At 33.6% G+C, this 24,680-nt stretch overlaps 1 protein-coding gene across 6 annotated transcripts in view; it reads right to left on the bottom strand.

Annotated features, from left to right (window-relative positions):
* Positions 1-24,680, bottom strand: part of LOC136350713 (cytotoxic granule associated RNA binding protein TIA1) — a 119,430-nt gene that overhangs the window by 43,975 nt on the left and 50,775 nt on the right. For 4 of the 6 annotated variants that reach the window (XM_066302725.1, XM_066302722.1, XM_066302723.1 and 1 more), the window contains 2 exons: positions 22,114-22,146; positions 2,547-2,597 (listed from right to left, as the gene is read on the bottom strand). In XM_066302725.1, the coding sequence (XP_066158822.1) occupies positions 2,547-2,597; positions 22,114-22,146 (84 nt within the window). The remainder of the gene's footprint in view (positions 1-2,546; positions 2,598-22,113; positions 22,147-24,680) is intronic. The other 2 variants (XM_066302726.1, XM_066302727.1) reach the window with 1 other exon arrangement.

Below are 24,680 nucleotides of genomic sequence, written 5' to 3'. Positions count from 1 at the left end.
ATGAATTATGAATAGTTAAATTGACGAGAACGATATAATAATGATGCTGGTGATGCTAGAAGAGACTTATCATGCTTTCTATACCTAATTTCTTCAAGCAAACACAACATATAATTGTTAATCACAAACATCCCTAGCATCCAGTACTTCACGATTTGGATTCTCAATTATGTGAATAAGATCATATACCTCAGCATCCCACAATCAGATCCGTACCAAACAAATCTAAATCCAATTCGACCAAAAAAGCATTACGGATATGAAAGATATTTTAGGATGTTTTATTCCGATGGCCGAGAAGGAGAATTCGGACAAATTTATTTGCCACTAAAATTTATGCCATTCCACAGCTGCAAAGGGGGACGAATATATCAAGTACCCTACACCTATAGCAGCTAACAGTCCCATTAACACCTACACCCGTTCCCACCCTACATTCACTCATTAAGTCAATCTTGTTAATTAATGAATCAGGAATGGCAATAATATTCGATATTCGAACAAACCATATGTCCAAATCCGGTCTCTGATAACCCCAGGAAGCGCCCAAAGTTACTAACTAGGTCTTAAAAATAAGTGCACATGTTGTCTTTTCAGCGGAATTTCTCGACATTTTCGCAATTTTTTTCGAGATCTACGGAAATTGTTAGATATCCTCAAGGGAAGTTCGAAGATTTCTGTAGATTTTCACAATGAAAAGCTATTGTAAAAGTGACTTTTGGGGATTCTCGAATATTGAGGGTGCGCTGATATTTTATCAAGATATTTTCAGAATTTTCATGGAAATATCTAAAAAAATTTACATTTTGGAATATTATTAGTTTTCTTTTAATTCTCATTGTTTAGACTTCTTGTGCATTCAAATACATTTTGGAACCATGCCAATACTGGAGAATTCATCAAGTTCCTAAGAGTTGTTCAGAAATATGAATTTCTTGAAATTTTCTAGGATTATCAAAATTTTAGTTTTTTTACCACCATTGGGCGCGCATTTTCGGAGAGTTTCAAATCGAATGTGAACAATTCATTGTATACTACAGGGAGAGAAAACATTATACAAAGGTATATAATATTGAGTGCATGTTCTTTATGGAGGGCGAAGAAAAAAGAGCATATTATAAATGAATATCCTTAATGTGGAAAACTGCGTGGACCAAATTTAATTCAAACTAAATAATGATATAATATTTTTGTTGTTAAAGGAAAAAGACCCATTACGTTATTTTTCAGAACAAGCAACACCATTAGAATAAACATAATTATTTTTCAGTTCTAACTAATAGTAACAAAGTAAAAAAAGGAGCTTGTACCCACAATGAATAATTACCCTCATTCCACACTTAATTGCCGCACTTTCCAGCTGTAATAATACGTCACTAAGCAGCAAATGCTCATTTATCGCATTGTGTACTGGATACATCTGCTCTAAATTGAACGTAAACAGAATTACATCCAGCTTAGAGATTCATTGCACTTCAAATATTGCACGTATCTTCCTCTAATTACAAAATCGTGTAATATAGATCTATATCTAATGCGAAACCGATTTTAAGTTTAACTAGAGAGTGATGTAGATTTAATATTAATGTATATGCAAATAGATTCGTGCCAAAAAAAAAACACTTTTCAATTTTCAAATCTCGTTTCCTCGATCAATTTGAAAATATCATGAGATTAAAAAATATATTCGGCACGAGAATTGTCCGTAAGGTTATGTTTATATTGTGTTTTAAGATTTCAACATAGCAAGCAGCAATTAGATTCTTTATAGAATGTAAAAATAAATCCATGAATATGTTGTTTATCCGTGTATTACCTTCAGGCTCTTCATAATTAGAAACTGCATTCTTACAGAAATCCTGCTGCAAGTTTCGCATTTCGTTTTGCCAACTTCAGGAATCCGTTCGTGTTTTTACAAAAGGTCTCGTTAATTCTTCTTGTTAGGGATTAATATTTTCTTGCTTTACCGTCATCAATTAGAGTAGAAGGAATGTTAGTTATGGTATTTTATAATTAAGTGAATTAATTAACATATTACCTAAGGCGATATTTTGAAAAATAATTATTCCTTTATGTGTATTTATGTATTTTTAGAAAATTAATTTCATTTAAATGCTTCTTTTAGAACGTCAAAAGGGAAATAAACATATTAATACTTGTATACTTAACAAAAATAACGTTAACCAAGCATGGCAATACGCAAATCTGGTATGAGCTGTGTTATCTATATTATTCGCAAAATGAAAAAATCGCTTTTCATTTGGATTTCGATATTTTTATGAAATGTGTTCCCAGAAATGTGTTTGCGGAATTTTCGAAATCACAACACCAAACTGGTTTTAATAAAAAATGTCTTTCATGTTACTGGGTTTGATGTCGTGGGTAACTTTTTTGATTAAGATATTGTATGATGGTTCTATTGTTTGTAAAGGCGTTTTTCAATTTTTAATGCAAGTTTGCAGTATTTGAAGTGAAAAGAAAAATATTGTATACTTCCCAATATTTCAAGATGATCAACCGAATTGGAACAGAAAAGTTTTGCTTACCTTATAATGCTCGACGTAGGGCAGCGAGTTGTTGTTGCCAGAGGACAAAACCTAGAAATAATAAATAAAGTTGCAAACAGGAAAACTTTATATTTGTTTTTAATTTTCTATAAACCAAGAAAATGTGGAAAGTTGTGTTCGTATATTCACGAAAACAAATTTAAAACTTCATTATTTTTCATTTACTTCTACCTGGGGTTTTTATCTGCGTTGCTAAGGAGCAAACATAACCTGCGGCATATGGAATCAAGCTCATGGAAATAATAATTCGTTTTCTTAAGGTTTAGTTGAAAAAATTTAGTAAAACGTTTATTTTTGTTGTCAAAAGATTTTTCCAAATACAATAACACGTTTCAACAGCGAATTGCTGCTTCAAATTTAAAGTAGAAAACCTTTTTGTGTCCGAGACATCTAGCGGTGAGCTTTGAATTCAGTTCGTGTAGAATCGATAAAGTTTATAGAGATCTTACTGGGTATATAAAGATTTTTTAAAACCGGTATGAGGTTTAATTATTTTTATTTCATATAGTTTGATAATATTTAATAATCGCTATTTTCTGTATTATATACACATAAAGCGAGCAGCTGAAATTCATTCGATATTGAAGACAATTTTATAATTGACTTTTAAATTATAAAACATTATATCAATTCTGGTGATCTGGTAATTGCTAACGCTAATAATAACTATAAAGGTAAAGATAAAAAATCATTTGTAATAAATTTCTTTTTACATTAAGGGATCTAATACTTTCAAATACATAAAGGAAAATCTATAATAGATATAGTGAATAGTTCTAATACAAATGTTTAATTCGTTTTTTGTTAGAAAATTTAATTTCTAAGTAGTTAGTCTAAACGCCTTTGGTGAGAGTCCAAAAAAGCTTTACTCGAATATCCAATATTTTAATAATATTTTTTCCCAAATCCCGTGAAACCTTTAAAAATTTTTGCATTATTACTAATTTTTGTCCAATACTTTTATATTTATCATCAGATGTCAATAACTTTATAATAATGGTCGAACGAACACAAAAGTTTTGATTTTGCGGAACTCCCAAGAGATTTCCATTTTGTTTTGGAAATGGACTAAATTCACATTGACTTTCAAGGTATTTTGAACACTCTGGGAAATACTAAGACAAAATTAGAATCTTCTTTTTAATGTTCAACGCGTTCTCTAAAGTTATTCAAGTTCTCGACGAACATCAAAGGAGATACATTCCGTCCACATCAGAGGTTCCTTAGTAGTTGCCAATGAGAACATCTAACTGTAAATTATCAATTCTACTCTAGCATAGCGTTCATAATAGAATATGTTACTGGTAATTGATTTAGGTACATAGGAAGTTGTTAGTTGGCTGTACAAGTGATATATGGTTGCCAAACCGAAGGAAAATTAAAATGTACGAGATATAAGAAGATCTACACAATCCCTGGACACCTTCCAATATGGTGCAATACCTAAAGTAATGATTTCGTCAAAAATTGTATAAAAATGTAAGCACCAACAAAAAAAAACAATGACAGTGACAAAAACAATTTTTGTGCGTCTGGGTGTAAAGTATAATTATACGCCTCCATTTGAGGGCCTAAAATCACAAATAAGCCTTCTAAATTTATTTTCAATTACTTTACTTTGGAGAGCTTAGAGAAAAATATTTACAATTTAGAGAAAAAGAATTACAAAATAATATAATTTCATGAAGGTTTAACCATCCCCCTGGTATAAAAAACGTTATTTACACCTTTGGCTTAAAACCCCTTAACGCCATTATCTGATTGTTGCCCTCGCACAGCTTCGGCAACAACTTATAGCTGCTGGCGTAAACGTTGAATGTTGGGCTGTTGGTTCAAAGTTCTGCGCCAAAAAATATGTTATAGTATTAATTTAATTACCTAAAATTTAAAGGTGCGAATGCATTTCATTGTTTGTGCTCTCTCTAATTTTAAAGTGCCAGTAAATTTTTAATGGTATCACATCATCAAACTCGAAAACCTTATTAATTTACAGCCTAATCAAATATTCTGCAAGCTGAGACTCACGTATCAGAGACCAAAACAAACTTGACAATGTTTTCTATTCAAAATTCGAAATAAGCACGTTGTTGGTCAGTCGCCTACCAATTGGCCGATTCAGGAGGAGATGCAGTCGGCCAACAATGTTTCCACTGATTCTATCTCACTTGACACATTGCTTAATTTCTTTTCCATTGGTTTTTTCGTCAAGTTTTCTTGGTTATTTGCAAGTGACTTGATTTTTACATAGTTCTTAAAAGTTTTCAAATACGCATTTATGTGAACAGTGATACCTATTTCTCAGAAATAAAAAATCTAACTAAGTGAAAATTGCGAACGCGGACAATAAATTTGTAATTGACAATGAATTTATTATGATGGACCTAAGTAAATCATAGAATTTTTATTATCATTTTTTAAAATTGTAATGTAAGTGTAATGCTATAAATAATGCACTAATATAATGCTTGCTATAATAATGTAGTGCTTGGAGAGTTTTCTAGAACAGTACATCTTCTTGGACTTTTAATGCGCAGTGTAAGTACCCATTTCCGAATTATAAAAGCTGCAATGGTTATAGCATATTGCAAAATAAAATGTAAATTTAAAATAAGAGGACGATTGAGGTTAGTTCAGCAGTCTAGACAGTCCACATGCACTGTTACACGTTAAAAACTTTCTAAGCCACATAAGTATAAATCCAAAAGTGGGATAAATCTTCGCGAGCGCAGGATTGCAGGGTACCACCCATTGGATTTGAATGGCATAAAAAGATTAAAATGATCCTTCGCCACTCCCTCAGAGAACGCACATTGGGCGCTAGACGACGCCTCTATGCTGACGTCAAAGTCCAAAATGATGCCAGCGCCCTGCCTTTAAATTTAGGAAAACAATTATCATTCGAAATCGACACAGGTTCGCAAAAAATTCGGTGGACCAGAAAAAATTCAAAGTTTATTAGGACGGATCTGTGCAGCTATGGTCCGTGTTGTGCCGTTGCTTTGTGCCATTTCGGGCTCGGAGAGTAAATATAAACAAGGGAGGGGAGACGCGAGTGGAGGAGGAAACGTGCAGTGGCGTATTCAGCTTGTGATACGCTTTTAAAGTGCCTTCATCTTACAATTTTGTTCTTACGGCATGAAATAGGCATAATATTACGCCGCTCAGGTAATTTTAGTCGCCGTTTTCATGCACCTCAAAAATGCAAAATAATTTCGTCGGAATTTAATTTACAGAAAAACTTCCACACAAATATTATAACCCTCTTTTTAAAGCTTACAATTTGCTTAAAAACAAACAAAATACAAAAAGCCAATTAGTCTCGGTTTCAAAACATTAAAGGCTGATGCTCATTACTACAAGCTCCAAACGGTCGAAACATACAAAGGGTGAAAAAGGGGAAATGTCAGCCACAGGAGTCAGGATGTTGCTATTTCAAATATAAACAAAATAATTTTCGAACGAGGCACATTTGATAAATTATTAAATCGACTTTTTTTAGAATAGTGTAATATTCTTCCTTAAATTGTTCAACATCACTTTATATTTAAAAATGGGTTTTGATTAAGCCAACAGAAAACAAATCAATATAATAAATACAGAATTCCACAAACGAAATTAAAAGGTTAAAAAGGGCGTTAGGCTGGGAGTACGCTGGGCCAGTAGGTAGTGGTGTTGTATGATTTGTCCAACTTGACTTTCTTATAGGATTTTAATTAAAGGAAATTAACGAACTTAAGTAACGTCAGAACAGGAAATTGCTCTCGAACTCTCCTAGCACATCTAGTGAACTGGAAATGGTTTTCTGGACTTAGGTCATTCCTTACCATCGAAATGCATAGAATTTACGAAATATGTTGCGACCACTTTCACCACCGTTTTTCTTAGAAACTGTTGTTGGAAAAATAAATAGCAAAAGCTTAAAATTGAATTAAAAAAAAGTAATAATAAATGAAAAAATATTAACGAGTGACGACCTTTTATATCGTGAACATTAAGGGAATCTCAGAAGCACTACTTGTTATCTCGTTAGCTAACAGGTATTCTATTAATATGATTGATATGATTAATAATGTTTTTGCTGTCCTAATTTGTTAAATTAAAATTTCTTGGAAAAGTGATCTAATTTCTGTTTTTTAGTATTTTTTCAGGCGTTTTCTGTCATGTCCTGATCTTTTCGCTCGATACTTTATTCATTCGATCTGACGCGATGGCTTTGTCCGATGTTCTTATTTAAATATGAGCTAACCTAAATTTCCTTTATAATAATTTTTTACTAATCACAATCAAACTGGCGCATAATAGAATTTTAATCTAATAAATGGTTTACATCTGCTTGATAAGCTGTAAGAAGTTTCATTGAATCTGGCAATAAATAATGGCATTCATTCTTGTCGTGTTTGAAATCAAGTGCACCACAATTTGGAAGATAGATTTTGAAAAATTGTAACTTCCAAAATTGAGACAATATATAATTGAAATTTGCGAAAACTACTGCCATAAGCACCTCTAGTAATTTATAAAAATTTTGTTTAAATGGAATTTTAAATATTGGGACCTTAAAAATAAAATATTTCAATTAAATTGCTTTAGGTTAGACTTAACACATTGACTTAAGTATCTTAAGTAATTTGCCAAATATTTGGTATAGTGAGGTAGTTAATGTTGACATACCAACTTCGGACGTTTATAGTCTTTATGTTTGTCTTTAATGTCGGTATAAGTAGGAAATTATATTGATGTAAGATTTTCCAACAAAATTTTTCATATGACATTTTTACCTTTTCAAGTTGTGTAATTTCCTACTCCTATGAGTTACAACGGAATGCTTTTACACCGATTGAGAAAAAGGACATTTTAATGACACAAAATAAAGAGTAATAGGTTAGTACATTTTTACGATCCACCCCCTGATAATATCATGAGTGAGGACGTGATGATCATGTGGCCTTGTGGGGTATCCTCGACTTACTACCCAACTAATATTACATGAGTTTGATAAGTACTTTCTTAGTGTGGCACATCGAACACCGAAGGGTATTAACTTCGCAAACAGTATTGATGGGCTGGTTTGGATGTTTATGATCTTCAAGTTCTCATCGAGTCTATGAGAAAAAAGATATTTTAGCCAGTTACTAGACATTAACCCGGGCACTGAGCAGGCCTACTTTTCTAAGGCATGGAAACAGGCTTGGTTTGTTCCGATTTGTGAGAATAAAGGAAAATGGAGTAATATAAGCGGCTACATATCTAAGTATATCATTTTTGCCTGTAATATTCAAGATATTTGAGATGTATGTATATGTTTGCGCAGATGCTGATGTACTTTGAGGAACACTACTTCTTCAGGGACGATCAACATGGTCTCAAGGCGGGACGCAGCGCGGTCACGTGACTGGTGGTCGATTCTTGAAGCTTTTTAGAGAAGTGAGTAATTTTTTGCAACTTGAACAATGTACTCGAGTTCGGTTTTCATAAACTTCTGATTAAAAAAAAACCTTTGCTAGTTACGTGTTTGATGCTGGGACTGTGCAATTTATCAAATCATACCTCAGTAATAGGAGTGGGGCATGTGGTATTTCTAGTAAGAAGAGTTTCTATTGAAACCCCCACAAAACTGTCAGTGCCATTTTTTCCCTTTCAAATTGAAACTGCAATAGATAAAATCACAAATAACTACTTACATTTAAAAGTAACAAGAAAGGGAGCTTCAAGCCTGGTTTTTGCTACATCTTAAATTGTTTGGCACAGATACTTTAATGAACCCATCAAAACTGTAATGAAGATAATAACACCGGAAATTACTATTTTAAATACTGACAGCGCTATGTTGGTAAAGCTTCATCAAATGAAATTAAAATAAAACGACTGAATTAAAGCAAAACCGCGAAATGACTGTAGCGAAATAAAGCAGGCAATTTTGGTCGTTTTATTGCTAATTGCTTGGTAATGAGGTAATGTTAAGGACTATTTCTTCGAATTTGCTGTTTAGTACAATGTAAGAGCCGCTTGAGGCATATTGATGGTGATGCATCTTTCTGTCGAGAAACAGAATAAAGTATGAGTTTAGAGTTGAATATTTTATTGAGCCTCGAGCAAACATTCTAACTGCAGCGGCCACATTTCAAAAGTTTTCTCTTATTTTTTGGCATTGCATAGCAGCTTAGACCTGGCATAACCTTTCTGACACGAATAATATATATTACGAAAAACATACCCTGATTAAGAGCTACCTCAAAAAGTTTAGATCTAAATATCGGATTGCCGGATGGTGATTTATTCTTGGGAAATATATATTGGCTGCTCCACTCTCCGCGATGCACCAGGCCTGATTTATAGAGAGGTTAGTTTAATCCTTAGGCACCCCTGGCTCGCCATAACTTTAAATTTGTACATCCACCATTCACGTCACATGCACGTACCCAATATTTTCAGATTTAATCGCCAGATTTTCAACACGATTAAGGCCTGCAAATTTCCAATTTCTCTCAGATTTCACAGGAATTTGTATGAGCTAATCCCTTATTTGTTTCGGCAAATACCGCTTTTGAGGGTTCGATAAAAATTTAATGGCGAAATGACGAAATATTGTAATCGTAACTTGAGGCCGTTGCTTTCTACATTTATCTCGGACAATAAAATTAAAAGTAGTCATAAAATATCTCCATGTTCCATATATTTGCATCCATAGTATACCGTGGAATATCGTGCCACTGCCAATAAAGAGCATAATTTACATTTTGCAGGGGCCTTGGGTAATGTCCTATGAATGGCGATAAAAGTTTCTCTTTCCTGCTGCAACACGCCACAACGAAACTTAGGGCCGGCTTGGGAATATTTCCAAACAAATAAATAGCGTTGATTTCCTAATCCTGCAGGACGGTTTAATTTGTACTGCAATGGAATCAATTTATGGTATTTTACTTCGGGTCAAGCTAATGGATTCATCCTCCTTTGAAACGCCCAATTGGAACACGACAAAAAAATTTTTGCATTTGACACTTATTACTCATATTTTGTTGTAAAATGTGCAAAAGAGGCAAGTCATTTCCATGATAAAGTAAAAAGTGAGGAGTGAAATATCAATTTAATCTACTAAAAATAATGATTTCTTTTTTGAAAAAATGACTTCTTTGATATTTTAATATGTGATTGGTTGTAAAACATTTCCATTTTTTAAATTTATTTTCCACACAAATATCTGCAAGTTTTCGGGACCGTGGAGTAAATAAGGGTACTGGGTGGGGTAAAATAAAACAAAAAAACAGTTGAAAACTCTAATAAAGGATATAATGAAACCTAACCTAACAATAACCACACCCACCATTCACATTTCAAGTGTTTAAATTACGTTATATGTGTATTTTATTTGGATAAGAATGGTTTAGTTAAGATTGTTTATGTTTTGGTGGGCTTGACTACGAGTAGGTTAGGTTGAGTTAATGGTTCATTTTATTATCTATTATATTTTTCAACTGTTTTTGTTTGGCTTTATTTTGCCCCTCCTAGTACCCTCATTCGCTCTACGGTCCCGAAAGCTTGTAGATACTTAAATGGAAAATAGGTTTAAAAATTGAAATTTTTTTGTAAAGCATCGCGTATTACAATAAGAAAGAAGTCATTTTTTTCGAAGAAGGAACCATTAATTTTTTATGACTTAAAGTGATATGGACCTAGTAATGTGTTATGGTCCATCAAAGGAATTTTTAAATTAAATTTATGCGTCTGAAAATAAGAAATGTTAGTTCATTTGTAACCACTCTATATTACATCCAGCCATCATTGACGATAGTATAATATTTAAAATATTATTTGGCCAATCATTCTATTGATACAATATTCTATTAAGCATCAAAATATACAGGACATCTGAATATGTTACTTTATCATATAATTTTCCCACAAGCAAAGGTGAAAATCTAATTTCATTATTGTTGATAGAATATTGCTGCAAACTTCGAACCTTCTCAACTATAGGAAGAATTATCCATTAACGCCTTAAAAATAATTCACGTGCACTCAACCTGTCTGAATCTACTTCATCAGCGTATCTCATTCAATGAGATACATGCAAAATGAGCACCATCATTAAAATTTGAGGTTGTTCCTGTGTCTGCAGGACAGCTAGCATTTTTAACTCTCCATGAAAGTCTTAGTTTTATGGGGTTTTCCTTTTCCTTTGTCTATTAAATTTTTAAACCATGTATAACCATCGTTTCCGAATAAAGTTTCAGGTAAAATGTCTTTTTCATCTAAATCTGCACTTTGTGTTTCAAAACTTTTACCAGAAGCACGTGAAGGAATTTGGACGAGTGGATTTTAGCAAAAAAAGTTTTTTTCCTTTTGGACCTAGATAAATAAATAATAACTCCATAAATTTTGTAAATCCTTGTTAGATATCTTCTACTCTGTTTCGTTTGGAATAAGGTTCCTGTCGGCATTATTATCATCACCAAAATAAGCCACGTCTACTTCCGCATCGCTGTCTTCTATCTCGCTCTTGTCACTAAAATCAGTGGCAAGAATTTCTGTCTCTGAATCCTCGTTATTTAATATATACTTTTAAAATTTTGAGTTTTTAATGTAAATAGCAGTGTAATTTAAATTGCAATAGACAAACGAATAATATATACTTCGGAAAACTGTTTTTTTCGTCTTGTGTCCACATGACCACCACTGAAATATCATCGTTGAACAAAACTATATATAACCATTTCGAACGTTGTGAGGCAGGTTCCTGATAAATAGTAAAAAGAAAATGAGTCCCAGGACGGACTCCTTAACACAATATCGATAACCTGCGTTTCAGACTTATCACTAAAAATCTGGGCATGATATTCCCTGCTGGTCAAGATTGGTCTAATTAATTTACACATAATTCCTCTCATGCCGTGGTTGCGAAGATTGTCGCAAATAATATTTTTTCCCAAGATGCCAAACGGCAGAGACAAAAATTAGTTCCGAAACTTCCTTATGTGGATGTCTATAAAAAATGTTTACAAATTTATAAGTCACGGGTAAATTATGCTAAATGCTCGACAATACATAATTTTACTTTTTTCAAAACTTTCACGGCTATACAGCCATCAGCGACGCAATTTTTGTTTTTGTTTTTTTAATTTAATATAATTTTGACTATTTCATTGTCGTCATATGGAAGAAAATAAAAGCTTTCTGCAGTTGCCTGGCCAGCAGGGAACATTCGTATGGCTTCCCTTATAGAAAAGTTTCTCTTAACCGCTCACGCGTTATGGTTACAAAATAAGATCCAAAGTAAGTAGGAACATTTTTGTCACCGGATATCTTCTACATTATTTCCGACATTCTTTAATACGTCCTTCCCAAAATTTTTGTACCTGCCAAGAACCTTTGACCAAATTACCTTTGATACGTTTTCACGATCTTCTATAGTAGAAGTATTTTATGTCTTTTAGCGTGTTTTATTTGCATATTGTAATCTTCTTTATCGTTATAGCTGATATGCCAATTTTGGTTGGTTGCAATTTTTAACATGTTCGTATGAAACTTTCAGGTGTCGACCGATTCTCAGAGCATTAGCTGACACGCATTTACGTTGTTATCTCTTTTGTCCGCCGTCCAGAAATCCATATACTATGTATGTATTTTTCGTTACTATTTGGCATTCATCTCGTTATGAATCTTGGAAATGCAATACATTCGAAATTTTTTTCCGTGTCAAATCAGCAAAGTTCGAATGGTTTGATATCTAGACCATTCCTTCCTCCATTACAAATTAGACTTCCCTCATTTCCGTATTGCACGCCGGAAAATATACTGACTTTATTATACCCCGGAATATTAAGTAAGTATAGCAGCCACTTTTTCATTGCACCAATATTCCTAGTTACCCGGAAAGAAAAGGGGATTGTCAATCGCTCTAAATACATAGTAAAAAGTCCATTGGTGAATCAAATATTAATTCAGCGTATCGAGTATTTTTAAGTTCATATATCCCCAAGATGATATATTTTCGTAAACTGAGAAAGGGTATTTTTTCGTTATGGTTTTCATTCTGCTAAGTAAATATGGTATGGAAATAGAGCTGCAATATGCACGAAGTAATTCTCTAATTGACTTGTGAGTCCTACTAAATTCAACTACTGTCATTGATCTCTTATTTCAAATTAATATTCTATTACTTTCGATTCAATCAATATTCTCAAATTAGATGCATTTACTTAATGCTAAGTAAAGAAAATACTTCCGGATTTAGATATTCAAAACGACTATTCAGTTTTATCTGTATATTTCCAACCGGGGTACGTTTTTGATAATAGTTGGCATATGTACAATAATCAATTTGCAGTTTATGGTTTTATAAGCTTTGGCCTCATTTTTCCCCAGAAAACCATTTTAACCGTTTTTCTGTTCTTGTCGGTATTCTTGTTTCCCTCTCTTTTATTAGATTTATCTTTGAGATAATCTACATAATATTTGATATATCCATGGTCGTCGTTCAAATGGAGAGGATATTTTGAATAATTTGATCTTGGTCATAACCTTCGAATTAAACTGAAAGCTCTCTATCTACGTTGAGAACAGTAACTGCGTGTATCTATTCATACCTCAGAGTTCAACGATATTCTGAGCAGAATTCTTGCTTTTTTTAACGAAATCCAGAATAATGTTGGACTTATTCTTCTTCAAATGCGAATAGTTTGAATTTAAAGTGAATTATTTCTAAGGCCGAGTATCTTCGCTTCTATTTAATTTGGGATATCTATGATCATCATGTCGAGGAGACGATAAAGAACAAAATAAATTGTCACTTAATTACTACTACTTTCAAATGGAGGAGGCTAAAGTCTGCGAATGCGATTATGCTGTATATGAAAAAAAAACATATCAAACGCAGAGAATATAAAACCCAGAGAAGAGACCGACTCCATGATAAAGGAAAAAATCATGTGATTTTGCAGGTCAAAGAAATTCTTAAATTGAATTTATATTTTTGAGAAAAACAATATAAACATTAGTTCCTTTGTATCCGCCCGATAAAACATTTATCCATCTTTTATTTCAAGATACAATAAGTGTGTTCTTTGGTTAGCACGTTATTTCGCTCTACTCCTAAAGAAATCGTTTAATTGCCGACCAAGCAAATTCTGTATCTAGAACAAAGAATCAATAATTTAAACGCATGGACATAGGTACTCTTAATACACCAATTCAATGAATACCAATTGAAACATTTTGCATTGATGCTATGAGCTCCAAGCCACATTCCTTCTCGAGTTGTAATTTCTACTTCCAACTTAGGGGATACGGACACAGAAATCCCAAATCTTTTGTCCAAGGCTCTTTATTTTTACTACTTTCTCAGTTGAAAAAGACAACAGAAAATTTCCAGACACCACTATATCAACCACCTAATAACCGATGCAAATTGTTTTGTCAAGTTGCCCGGAAAAACGACTTTAAAAGAAGATGTGGTTTGATATATTCGGGGAAGGTTTTGTCAGCCGGTATCGAATCGATTCCCGCAATACGAAACTCGTGTTTTGAATTTAGACCAGATGTTTGGGATATAAAAATATTGAGGGGAATAAGGTGATACGGTGGCAGCAAATCGTCTGGAAATTATAATTTCGGAAAAATAAACTGGGCGTGTTTTTATAGTTTTACAAGTAGTTTGGCCTGCAAAAAATTTCGCATAATCCAGAAAGAAACTTCCCTCGAAAGTTTTATTAGCCTTGGCAAGAGTAAGATTTTAATAACAACATTAAGTAGTAAGTGTACGCCTTCTGCTGTACTGCCAGCAGAATCAAATTATGCTCAAAGAAGGTGGACCACGTACCTAATTGCTAAGTAATGAGAGGAGATGAACATTTACTGATTAGTAAAGTTTACAGAGCTCGAAGCAGTGAGCCTTTGGTTCTGCCCTAATTATTAAATATTTTGTAATAACAATAATTTAAAACCAAGTCACAGTGCACTAAATTCAGTTTTCCTAGTTTAGTGCTAAACTGGGATAACGTCGGCGCATTCTATTAATAATAGTTGGTTTTCGCTTCGAACTCTGTTACTTGCTAGATTAATTAAATGCCCATGTAAAGGATAACGGGCAAGGTCCATCCGAAGAGGGTAATCTTTTCAGACATAAGGGAGGTTTCGATTGTGAAGACTGTTCCCAACATAAAATGATCTCGTTCCTGAATGAATTTTAAGTGGTGCTTCTGAATATTGGAAAGTAATAAATACCGGAAGATTAACTTCAAATCGAGTTAAATAAATCGGAGAGCAACACACGATTTCAGACGTAAAGGGGAGAATGTTAGGCAAAGCAACTTCACAAAATTTAACAAGACAGTCTTGATGGCGATTGGTTACTGGCACTTTACTTCGCTTTGTTTTCCGAAAGTAAATTGAACGAAATTTATTAAATAAGTAAATGGAATATACAAGATTGAATTTCTCAGGTTTAACTCGGCAATAAAGTTCGAAAACAGCCACTTCAGTTGAAAACGATTTCTCTAATTAAGTGTTTATAACACAAACGGGTTTCTCGATGATAATTCATGAATAATTGATCTCAGCCTTTCCTCTTTTATAAATAATCGATGTCATGAATAAAATAACCCCTTTAGTGTTGTTTATTTCTCAATGAGGCATTTAGCGAAACAAATCCATTTTCCTCAATTTTCTGTTTACTGGTTCTTTTCAACCTTGCGTTAAATCGATACTTAACCACTGAAGAAATAATTAGTACTTAACGAAAACTTTTACGCCCCCCCTTTCTGAAGTAATGACTTGTTGAAAAGCATTAAAGGTTAAACCTGTCAGGGATTTTTAACTTCTCGCCATTTTTATTAGGATTGACAGGCGACAAATCTCTAAGGGAAAAGGATCAAAAATGTTTTAGCGTGAAGGACCAAATGGAAGCCGTTAAGACTTTTTATATCTTCCTGGTTTGGCTTTAACAGATAAAATGATTTAGGTGTACGTGACAACCTGATTTTTTCTGGCGCTGGAAATAATAGCTTTTTGTTTTGACGGGATGCTCCCGAATGTAGTTTTGTGAAATTTATCAGGTTCCTATTCAATTTCCGGATAATTTTTCATGTTGTCACAACGATTATCCGCAATGAATGTTTGAAACATATCATCAAAGGGGTCAAACAAAGCTGCGTGTAAAGAAAGTTTATTAATTTTTATTGTTCATCACGTTAATGATCTTTTTGAGAATCTATTTTTTCCGTGAAACAATTCTCATTGACACATTTTGAGTTACGAGACGCACAGCCATTTTCGGTCTAAGAAATGTTTTCATTTTTGACCGTCCTTTTAATTTCGAATTCTATGATGTCATTCGTTCTCAGAGATCATTTTAAAGAGGAATATCTTGAATATTTGTGTTTCACTTTTTTAACCACAAAATATCGTAAAAAACAACAAAAGCTGCAATTGCCGTTTCTTTCAATCTCAAACTCCCGTTAATATTTAACCTTTTATTTGCAAAAACCTTTTAAAAGCGTAAAAAGTCTTGAAGAAGATCAATTAACACTGGGCTCGTATCGGCTGTTTGTCGATGGATCCTACGTAAATATTAGCAGATTTGTGAGTGTTGAACCCAACACAGAACGAAAACGATAAATTGAGTGCAGAGCGTTTTGAAACTTTATAAAGGATTTAATAGGATCAAGTTCTAATCTTCAGTCAAAGTGTACACAGAAGGAAATGTTTAGTTGAGACTCTGTTTTTAGCATTTGATAAGATTGTTTACGTTGCTCTGTTTGAATTTCGGATAAAGATTAATTATGAGATAACTTTGGTCGTCTTTTATGGCTTCTTCTTTACATTTTAAAGCTAGAGCTTCGGTAATGCGGATATTTCCTGTCGACAAACATTCACTACGGAAAACTTGTTTATAAATCATTATAATTTTATAAAATGTGTCCTAAACTTAATGGGACAAGTAGCAACAGCAGATTCCTGCCATAAAATTATTGAGATTTAGGGCAATTATTGTATTCCGAAAGTTAATATTAATAAAGATGCAGGGTGTTAAATTACTAAACTTGTAATAATAAGTATACCTTGTTTATCTAGAATGTTAAACAGAATAATATTTTTTATTAATAGGATTAGTGAAGATGCGTAGAAACAAATTGGAGCCCTTTTAACTACCTAAGACGGTTTCTAATGGCGCCCCCTATTAACTACAATAAAATCGCTAGAACGAAGTTGTTTGCCACATCTGAACACTCTCATATACTAAATTTCAGCACCATAGGACAAAAAGCTATGAAGATATGAAATAAAACCAACATAGAATTTAAGCTTTCACACTCTGTGCCTTTTTTTTAATATTAATTATCGAAATGCAACAATTACGCTTAATCATAATATTTTGATGATACGAATCTGCCATTGCTCCTCGTCCCAGTACGTTCGGGACACCCTATATATTAATGTAGAAAAAAATACAAACATTTCTCACATGAATATCACGGTTCGTTAATATCACAATCAATTTGTGACATTAGATAGTCATTTTCACATCACTCAGCTGGTAATGTCTCCTCATTCTCTCTCGAAATCTTTAATTAGTTTTACCAGTTTAACTTACTTCAGTACCGGGGTGATTGGGCATTTTTTTAAAATCGTTTTCGGGATTTTCTGGTGTGTTGCTCACCTGATGCATGCAGTTTTCATAAATTTTGTGAACATAACATACTTATGGATCATCGAAAAGGTGCTCGATAGAGATTCTCTAGATAAACGTTTAGTTACTCTTTGATACGTGTCAATTTTACCGTTAGGAAAATATTTAAAATGCTATAAGGAGATTTGAGATTCGCTAGTACAATTAAACAACAATAAAATGGTATTGATTATAACGCCTGAAGGGAGATCCATTAAAAGTATTGAAATAAGTCTAAAGCACTGAGGGAAAAGCTAATAATATTTGTCTCAACTTTTATTGAATATGATACACCGCAAGGACAAAAGACGCTTAAATTTCCCCCGACAATAACCTCTCAGCGGAAATTAATAACCCACCCTAATTTAGTATTCAAAAAAGAATAAAATATTATTTTTCCCTTACCAACGCCCTCAGCAATTTAACGGAGTTTACTCTAATCTATAAGAAGACTCGGTAGCTTTTTCGCTTGACAGGAGCTCTTTATTTTTTTCAAGGGACAATTGGGAGGAATTTGTCATCTGGGGGAATTTTTCAATTACGTCTCGCGCCTACAGCCTGCTAATTGGTTTGTAGAAATAGCTTTTAAGTGGCTGAATTATCAGTAAACAGTCTTATACGCAATAAAATTTAATTTCACATTTTAATTGAAGTTGTAAAAAATGTGTAATGTAACATAAGAATATTTTCACATTTTCTCAAATTTAATAATCTTGACGTGACTTTTCCACACTTTTTGTGCTTCCTGCCTTTTACTTGGGCAGATAAAGCGTGCCTGATGAGCACGATTATTTGTCAACGTGATGGGCCGCAAAATATGAAAGCGTAAAATATGAGAATCGTCTGTCCGTTAGAATCTTCAATGACAGGCTTTTAGAGTACATAAAGTTCGGAAATTTTTGGAAATAAAAATAAAACCAACACAGAATATACTTAATTTGGAGATAGTTCATACCGGAAATGCATTCATAAGCTATTCTGGCTGTGCCAATTTATCCTTCCTGTTTTATGCCAAGCACTAACTATATTGCAGCTAGTTAAGTAACTTTTTAATTGAAAAAAGTATTTTCCAACACACAAAGGCCTTTTTTAATGGAGAAGATAAAATAATAATTAGAATTTCATTACACTTTACTCTGTCTGGCCAACTTTAATATCTATTAACGAAATGATTAATTAAATTCGATGTCAAACTCAGAGATTCATGACTAGCCTCCACAACACTATTGGAAATTACTAGCACGTGAAGTTGGCGGTTCATTTATTTTTGATTAGTTTCCATGACCATATAAATAATTCCAATAACAGCTGCAATTTAAAACGAATTTCAAAAATGGAATACGTCCACGAAGGAAGATTTTTCGATTTGATTTCAATTTCATGAATAGTTTATCAACCATAAGAATTGTACGAATACAACTTCCACTGTAATTAGGTAATAACGCCAAATATTGAGAAAAAATTATTGAAAATTTATTAGAAATTTATGGTCTAATGACAATGCTGGCTCTAACAAATTATTACCTGCTTTGTTACGCCAAATATACCTTAAATTTCCATCAAACTTTCTTTTACGTTCTTTTTCCAGTTAAATGAAATATTAACTTATTTAGGGGTCTGTATCGCAATTTTCGTTTATAAATACTTAATACGAGTTTTGTATCAACAAGTAAGGGGTTTTCCTGGATTTTATGGCTGCTCTTTGATTGGGTGAGTAAATAGATAAGTTAAAAGTTTGGCAGGTTCTTCTTCCCTTTTCAGAGGAGATGTTGTTGGCAGTTCTGCGTAAAATTGGCATTTGATATTCATGAATTTTTTATTTCAGAACTTCCGCCCAATCCATATATGATGAGTTTGTGCACAGGATGCCCGAAATTGGCCAGTAACATAATTTGGAGCTCAACAAAGCATCGTTTTGAAAATTGATAAACTCCGAATATATCCGGAAAAATCTTGGTAACTCGAGAACTTCAGTGAAGAGAAACGTTATTTAAAATCTGTTACCACACATCTAACAGAAACAGCAAAATTTAAACAAAGCAATTTGATATACAACAATAATTTTCATGCAGAGCAAAAGCTATTTAAAGTGAAACCTCATTGTAAATCACTCTGAACAAAAATTAGTTTGAGCCGTGATACATTTTATCAATTCGTAATTGTGTATGACTCGTAATACACATCATTACGAATTAGTTGCAAATTTGTCATATCGAGTAATGAGAAAAGTGAAAACAAGCAAAATGTGGACATTTTTTTTGGGTTCTCGTGTATAATTCATAGTACTCTTTCAGGAACGTAATAAAATAGCCTTAAGCAAATTTTAAAACATCGCATGTTAAATAAATTATCAGAGCTCACCCTCGTCCAGTCCTGCATTTACACAGACACATTCAAACTCTTTTCAAACTGGTCGAATATCTTTAAATCCAAGCCTTGATAAACAGAAACTTTTGTTGTGAGCTTTTCAAAAGCTTAGCAGATTTATCTTCCATTTAGCGGATTTACAGTCACGAAATCTTAACTGCTATGTTTGAAAACCAATTTATGCATAACCATCGAGATTACGTTGGTCGATAGTGAAATGCGGACACCCAGGAAATGAAATAAACTTTCGAGAAGCGTTTTTGTTCATGCTGCTTATGTAGATTTACGTCTTTTGATTTATTTAATTGCATTAGTGTTGATTAAAGGTTGAGTTTGTTTAAGACGATGAGAGAAGTTCTTAGGTTTGAAAATATCGTTTTATTAATTTGTGAAAGGGCCAAACCCTCATTTTGTGGCGCACTTCTTTTAATTAAAGCCCAAAAGACAATCCGCGCCTAAAAATAATTGACGAGCCAGAAGGCTCTGGATGTGTAAACTTCGTCAGCTTGAAGATCACAAAATGTTAGAGTTCTGTGAAACGGGAATTAGGCTTCCCTGATAATATTCACCAGAAAATGTTGAAGGAAATAACGTGCTCTTTATATGAAAAACAGAAGTAAAACTTTCCCCGAAAGCAAAAACTCCCATTAAGACTCCGCTATCAAAATGTATATTTCTTAAAATTTAAAAGCACTGCGCCCTTAGTTACATTAAAACTGCGACCGGCTAACCCTTGCCATAATGCCTAATTTACCACATACAAATTTTGAGAGGTTTTCAAAAACGCGGAAAGAAGTTTGGGGTAAATTTGGGGCTATAATTTGCCCTCAAGCTGCCTCGACCTGTGCAAATGGCAAATACAATGCCGAGCTTTGTTATACCGAAAACACCCTAACTGCTACGAACAGAGCTATTCGGAACAAGGGGTTTTTGGTTAGTCAGGGTGCATTACCTAAAGAAGTTCAGTTTTTGTCAAGCGCAGAAATAACTTTTGGGGGAAATTTGGGGTAAACTTTGATGGAATGTAACTCTCGTTGTATTCTGGATATGTTTTATGTAACGGAACGGTTGTTTGTTATGTTTAAGATATGACATACTTGGAGTAGAGTTTGAACATGTAAGTATTATACAACGAAGAGGGACGAAAATAAGTATAGACTGAGGCCTCTTTTAATATTCAAATAATGGTCCATAAAAATAACTTGATTCCCTTTTCCTAGCGGCTATTAAGCGCTGAAATGATCAATATGAAAATTTGCTTATAATACGATGCTACTTAAAAATGACCTATTGTCGTTATAAATTAACGATCCTTTTCTTTGGTCCACGTCATATTGCACATTTTTAAGTTTCTTCTTGAACCAAGTTGTATATAAGTTTTTACTAAATTGCCTAAAAAAATAAGAATAGTCACACTGCCTTAAATATACCTTGAAGATGTCATTAGAGTTCGGAAAATGGTAAGCAATTTAATTAGCTTTGCTGAGGACCTATTAAGCGCTGGAACAACCAATGTATAACTTGGCCAAGAATGCGCTACCACTTTAAAATTACACAATTTCGCCAACAAAATTGGATTTATTAGATCTTCCGAAGTAATTTCCTAATCGGTCGGTCTCTATGATGCGTAGCAAATTCGTACCTTTTCACATCTTTAGTAATTTAAGCTTCATCGCAAATATTGAGCAGGGACGGGTAAAATAACATTAAGAACAAGTTCGCTAGAGCCTTTAAAATAAATAAAACTAATTAAATAAAAACCTTTTAGGAGAACCATTAACAATTGTTGACCTTAATTATATCCGCGTACACGCTCTAATTAGAATTTAGGAATATGGCCATCCACTAAAGATAATGTGCCCTTGGGTGGTCCACATAATATCTAGACGGCGGATCATCCCCTCGCACACCTCCAGGGATGCACTTAACTCCCAAACATGTCCCTGGCAGGTATCTAACCCTGAATATTCCTCTGGAGTGTACACAAAAGGGATCATAGTAATATTTTCACAGATAATAACCATTTAAGATAATATTATTTGCGGCTCGCGCGTTATGCTACATTACAGCTGTTTCTCATTCTTGGTAGGGTTATAAACTGGGGAAATAAATTAAGAGTTTTCGTATATGTGTAAGCTACATTAACGCTTGGAAAATAGAGTGAAAAAGAACTTCATAATATTTACGACTAATTTAGGAAGGTTTTTTGTCCCACAGCTTTTGCACACGCCCTGACGTGTACGTTCTTGATAGGTGTAAATGAAAATTCTTCAATTTCAGAGTTACAAGGTGGTCTCCAGAAATGCTCATTGTTTAAAAGTGTTTGTTCAAACTCTATTAAAACATTTTCACAGCACTTTTCTCTAGATATTTCAACGATTCAAGCTTTATTTTATAAAAACAATGTTTTCGGAGCTATTTGAGGGCAATAGTAAGTTTTCGAATAGGGCACCCTGCGAAGGTAATCCCCCGTTTTATAAAGTCTAGATTTAAATTCTTCCACACGTTCATCCTTACCATTATTTTATTTCCATTCTCGCCCATTGACACCTGAAACAAAGACATGTTATATTTCAAATTAACGTATGCATTTCGAGTTCGCTGAAGTGAATGATTATCCATCTTAGAGTTGATTTGCACCAGTAACAATAAAGAGGTTTGCGTGCTGCAATATTGATACTTGCAGTTAAGAGCTAAAATGTTGCGTATGTACTGTGCTTCCTGGTTGGGTGATAGGAAACGTCAATTAGACCATTGCTTCCAGTTTACGAAATAGAATAGAGAAACACAAGAAAATTATAGTTAGCGCTTTGAAATTCAAATTTTCACATGCGAGACACACAACTGGCCTCAACTAAAATAGCAACATTTTGTATCGCCTAGATAATGGCGGGTAATCGATATGAGCTTTGACTTAATCAACCACACCTATTGGTTCGTTAACGAAAGGCATCGGATAAATGGGATGTGCGTTCCTGGTTATGTGATCTGGCTTATGCACACAGAATTCGCTTTGGAATGCAAGTTGCGCGCTATATCACATCAAAGTAATACTGAAGAGTGAAACTAATCGTTCGAAACTGGACATAAACAAGGTAAAAGTGTGAGCGCGATGCTGATAAAATATTTTATCAGTGTCTCAAGTTTTAATGAGATATTTTATTTGACTTACGTTTGGGATGCTTTCAGGAACGTCGCGTTAGAGATACTGTTAAATTTGTCAACGGAACAAAGGGAGAATAAAGCAACAGCAAACTTACAATAGGTAGGGATAACTTTCTGAAATCTCCAATTACTTTGGCAATGTAAATATGTTTCTCGGCGGAGATAAATTGCAACACTTTTTCGGGCTATTTTCCTTCGAGAAGATATTCTCAGGCTTGTTAGGGTTTCGGTATTTTTTTTGGGTGGTAGCAATTAATTATCATTGCTCAAATTAAACAGAAGTTTGATATTTGAGAACGAGGAACGCGGAAATCCTCATAAATTCCCCACGTGGGCTAGGGATACTTTTATCTAGTTGGCCATAAATAAGAATGATGGAAATTCCACTCATCAATTTCTCGATGGAGTAGCAGGTCTTTATATTATAAGCTCACTCCGTCATAATCGAAGCGGTCCCACGCAGTAAATTAAGCCATCATACATCAAAATCTGAGATAGATTAGCTCACTGTCAAAGTTTATAAAGAGCACATGTAATAATTCTCTTTTTGCAACAGAGCTGAACCCAACACAGCGATAATACACCCTGCTTTGTTCTGTATTACTGCAGATATCTTACTGCGGATATCGATTTAGTTTACTTTTATTCGCCTGGCCTTTTTGTATCATATACAAAATGTATTTAACATTGAGCCGAGATCGATAGTTCAGCTGAAAATTATGCTATTAACCATAATGACTGGGACAGACACCTTATTTTCCCGCTTGCTTTTATCGTCCTACCATGGAAAAAGTATATAATAAGCATAGCAACATAAAACTCAAATAGAATATAACAAAGAATAGAACATCTGGATCCATTGTGGTGGCGTTATCTGACTCCATACATTAGTAGAGCAAAACAAACTTTTTGGCTCCGAGTTAGTTGCAGCAGCGATGTTAAAATAACTCCGAAAATTTTCTACTAGATCTGAAAACTTTCTATAACCCATTTTAAAGCAATACTCCGCGAAAAAGACCACTTTTTAAAGTTTAAGAAAGGAATTTGAGGGGATTGAAGTTTTAACCTGTTATGGAGGCAATAAATATGTCTAGAGTTATCCCGTATCAATCTGAAAATCGATGGGTTGGTGCACATCTACATTTACTTAATAAGAATTCGGAGTAATAAAGTTATGTGTAAACATAGAAAATGTGGAATGTTTTTACGAAACACTATAATCAACACCTCATCATTGAAGTCAGGGATAGTGTCTTGGTGAACATTAGACGATTTTGGACCGTTGCCGTCTTTGGAAGAGAGAGTGGGCAATTGCCCAGACTGATGACATTCAGGAATTATTTCTCAACTGATCTGAAACACTTGGAACGTGATTTTAGCACAATAAAACTTGGACTGTCTCCAAACGACTGGATTGGCTTAGAGCAAAACAGTTAGAGATTGAAATATTCTAAATTTTTCTATAAACTTTTGATAATCGGTTAGCGGTTGCGTTAGTTTTTAAAAATTGGAAGTCAGCTCGAAAAATAGTACCGTAATAAGTACACGTACATTCATTTTTATCAAAATTGAAGTATATGTATTGTTAAATCATTGAAAGTCGCTCAAAAATTCCTGAAAAATTAAATATAAAATGTCTAAGAAACGACAAACAGTAACTGGTCAACGAATATTCAAAAACAATAACAATACCTGTGGGGACAGTTCAAAAAACATATTTAATTTTTTTTTGTTTTGTTTCTTTCATAATTTTCTATGTAGTTTTTTTTTTAATAATGTGGCACTGCTTATCTTTGTCGCAGTGTACTTTACTATTTACGCTAAAGTAAAAGATGAAAAAAGGTTTACTACAAAAATTCTAAATGGAAAATAGTGTGGGACATGTTAAGCATTACTTTAGATCACACGATCTCAATTCA

This window comes from Euwallacea fornicatus, chromosome 3 (assembly GCF_040115645.1).
Source record: "Euwallacea fornicatus isolate EFF26 chromosome 3, ASM4011564v1, whole genome shotgun sequence".
Lineage (NCBI taxonomy): Eukaryota > Metazoa > Arthropoda > Insecta > Coleoptera > Curculionidae > Euwallacea > Euwallacea fornicatus.
The sequence above is the reverse complement of the archived record's forward strand: the minus strand, read 5'-3'. Positions and strand labels throughout refer to the sequence as shown.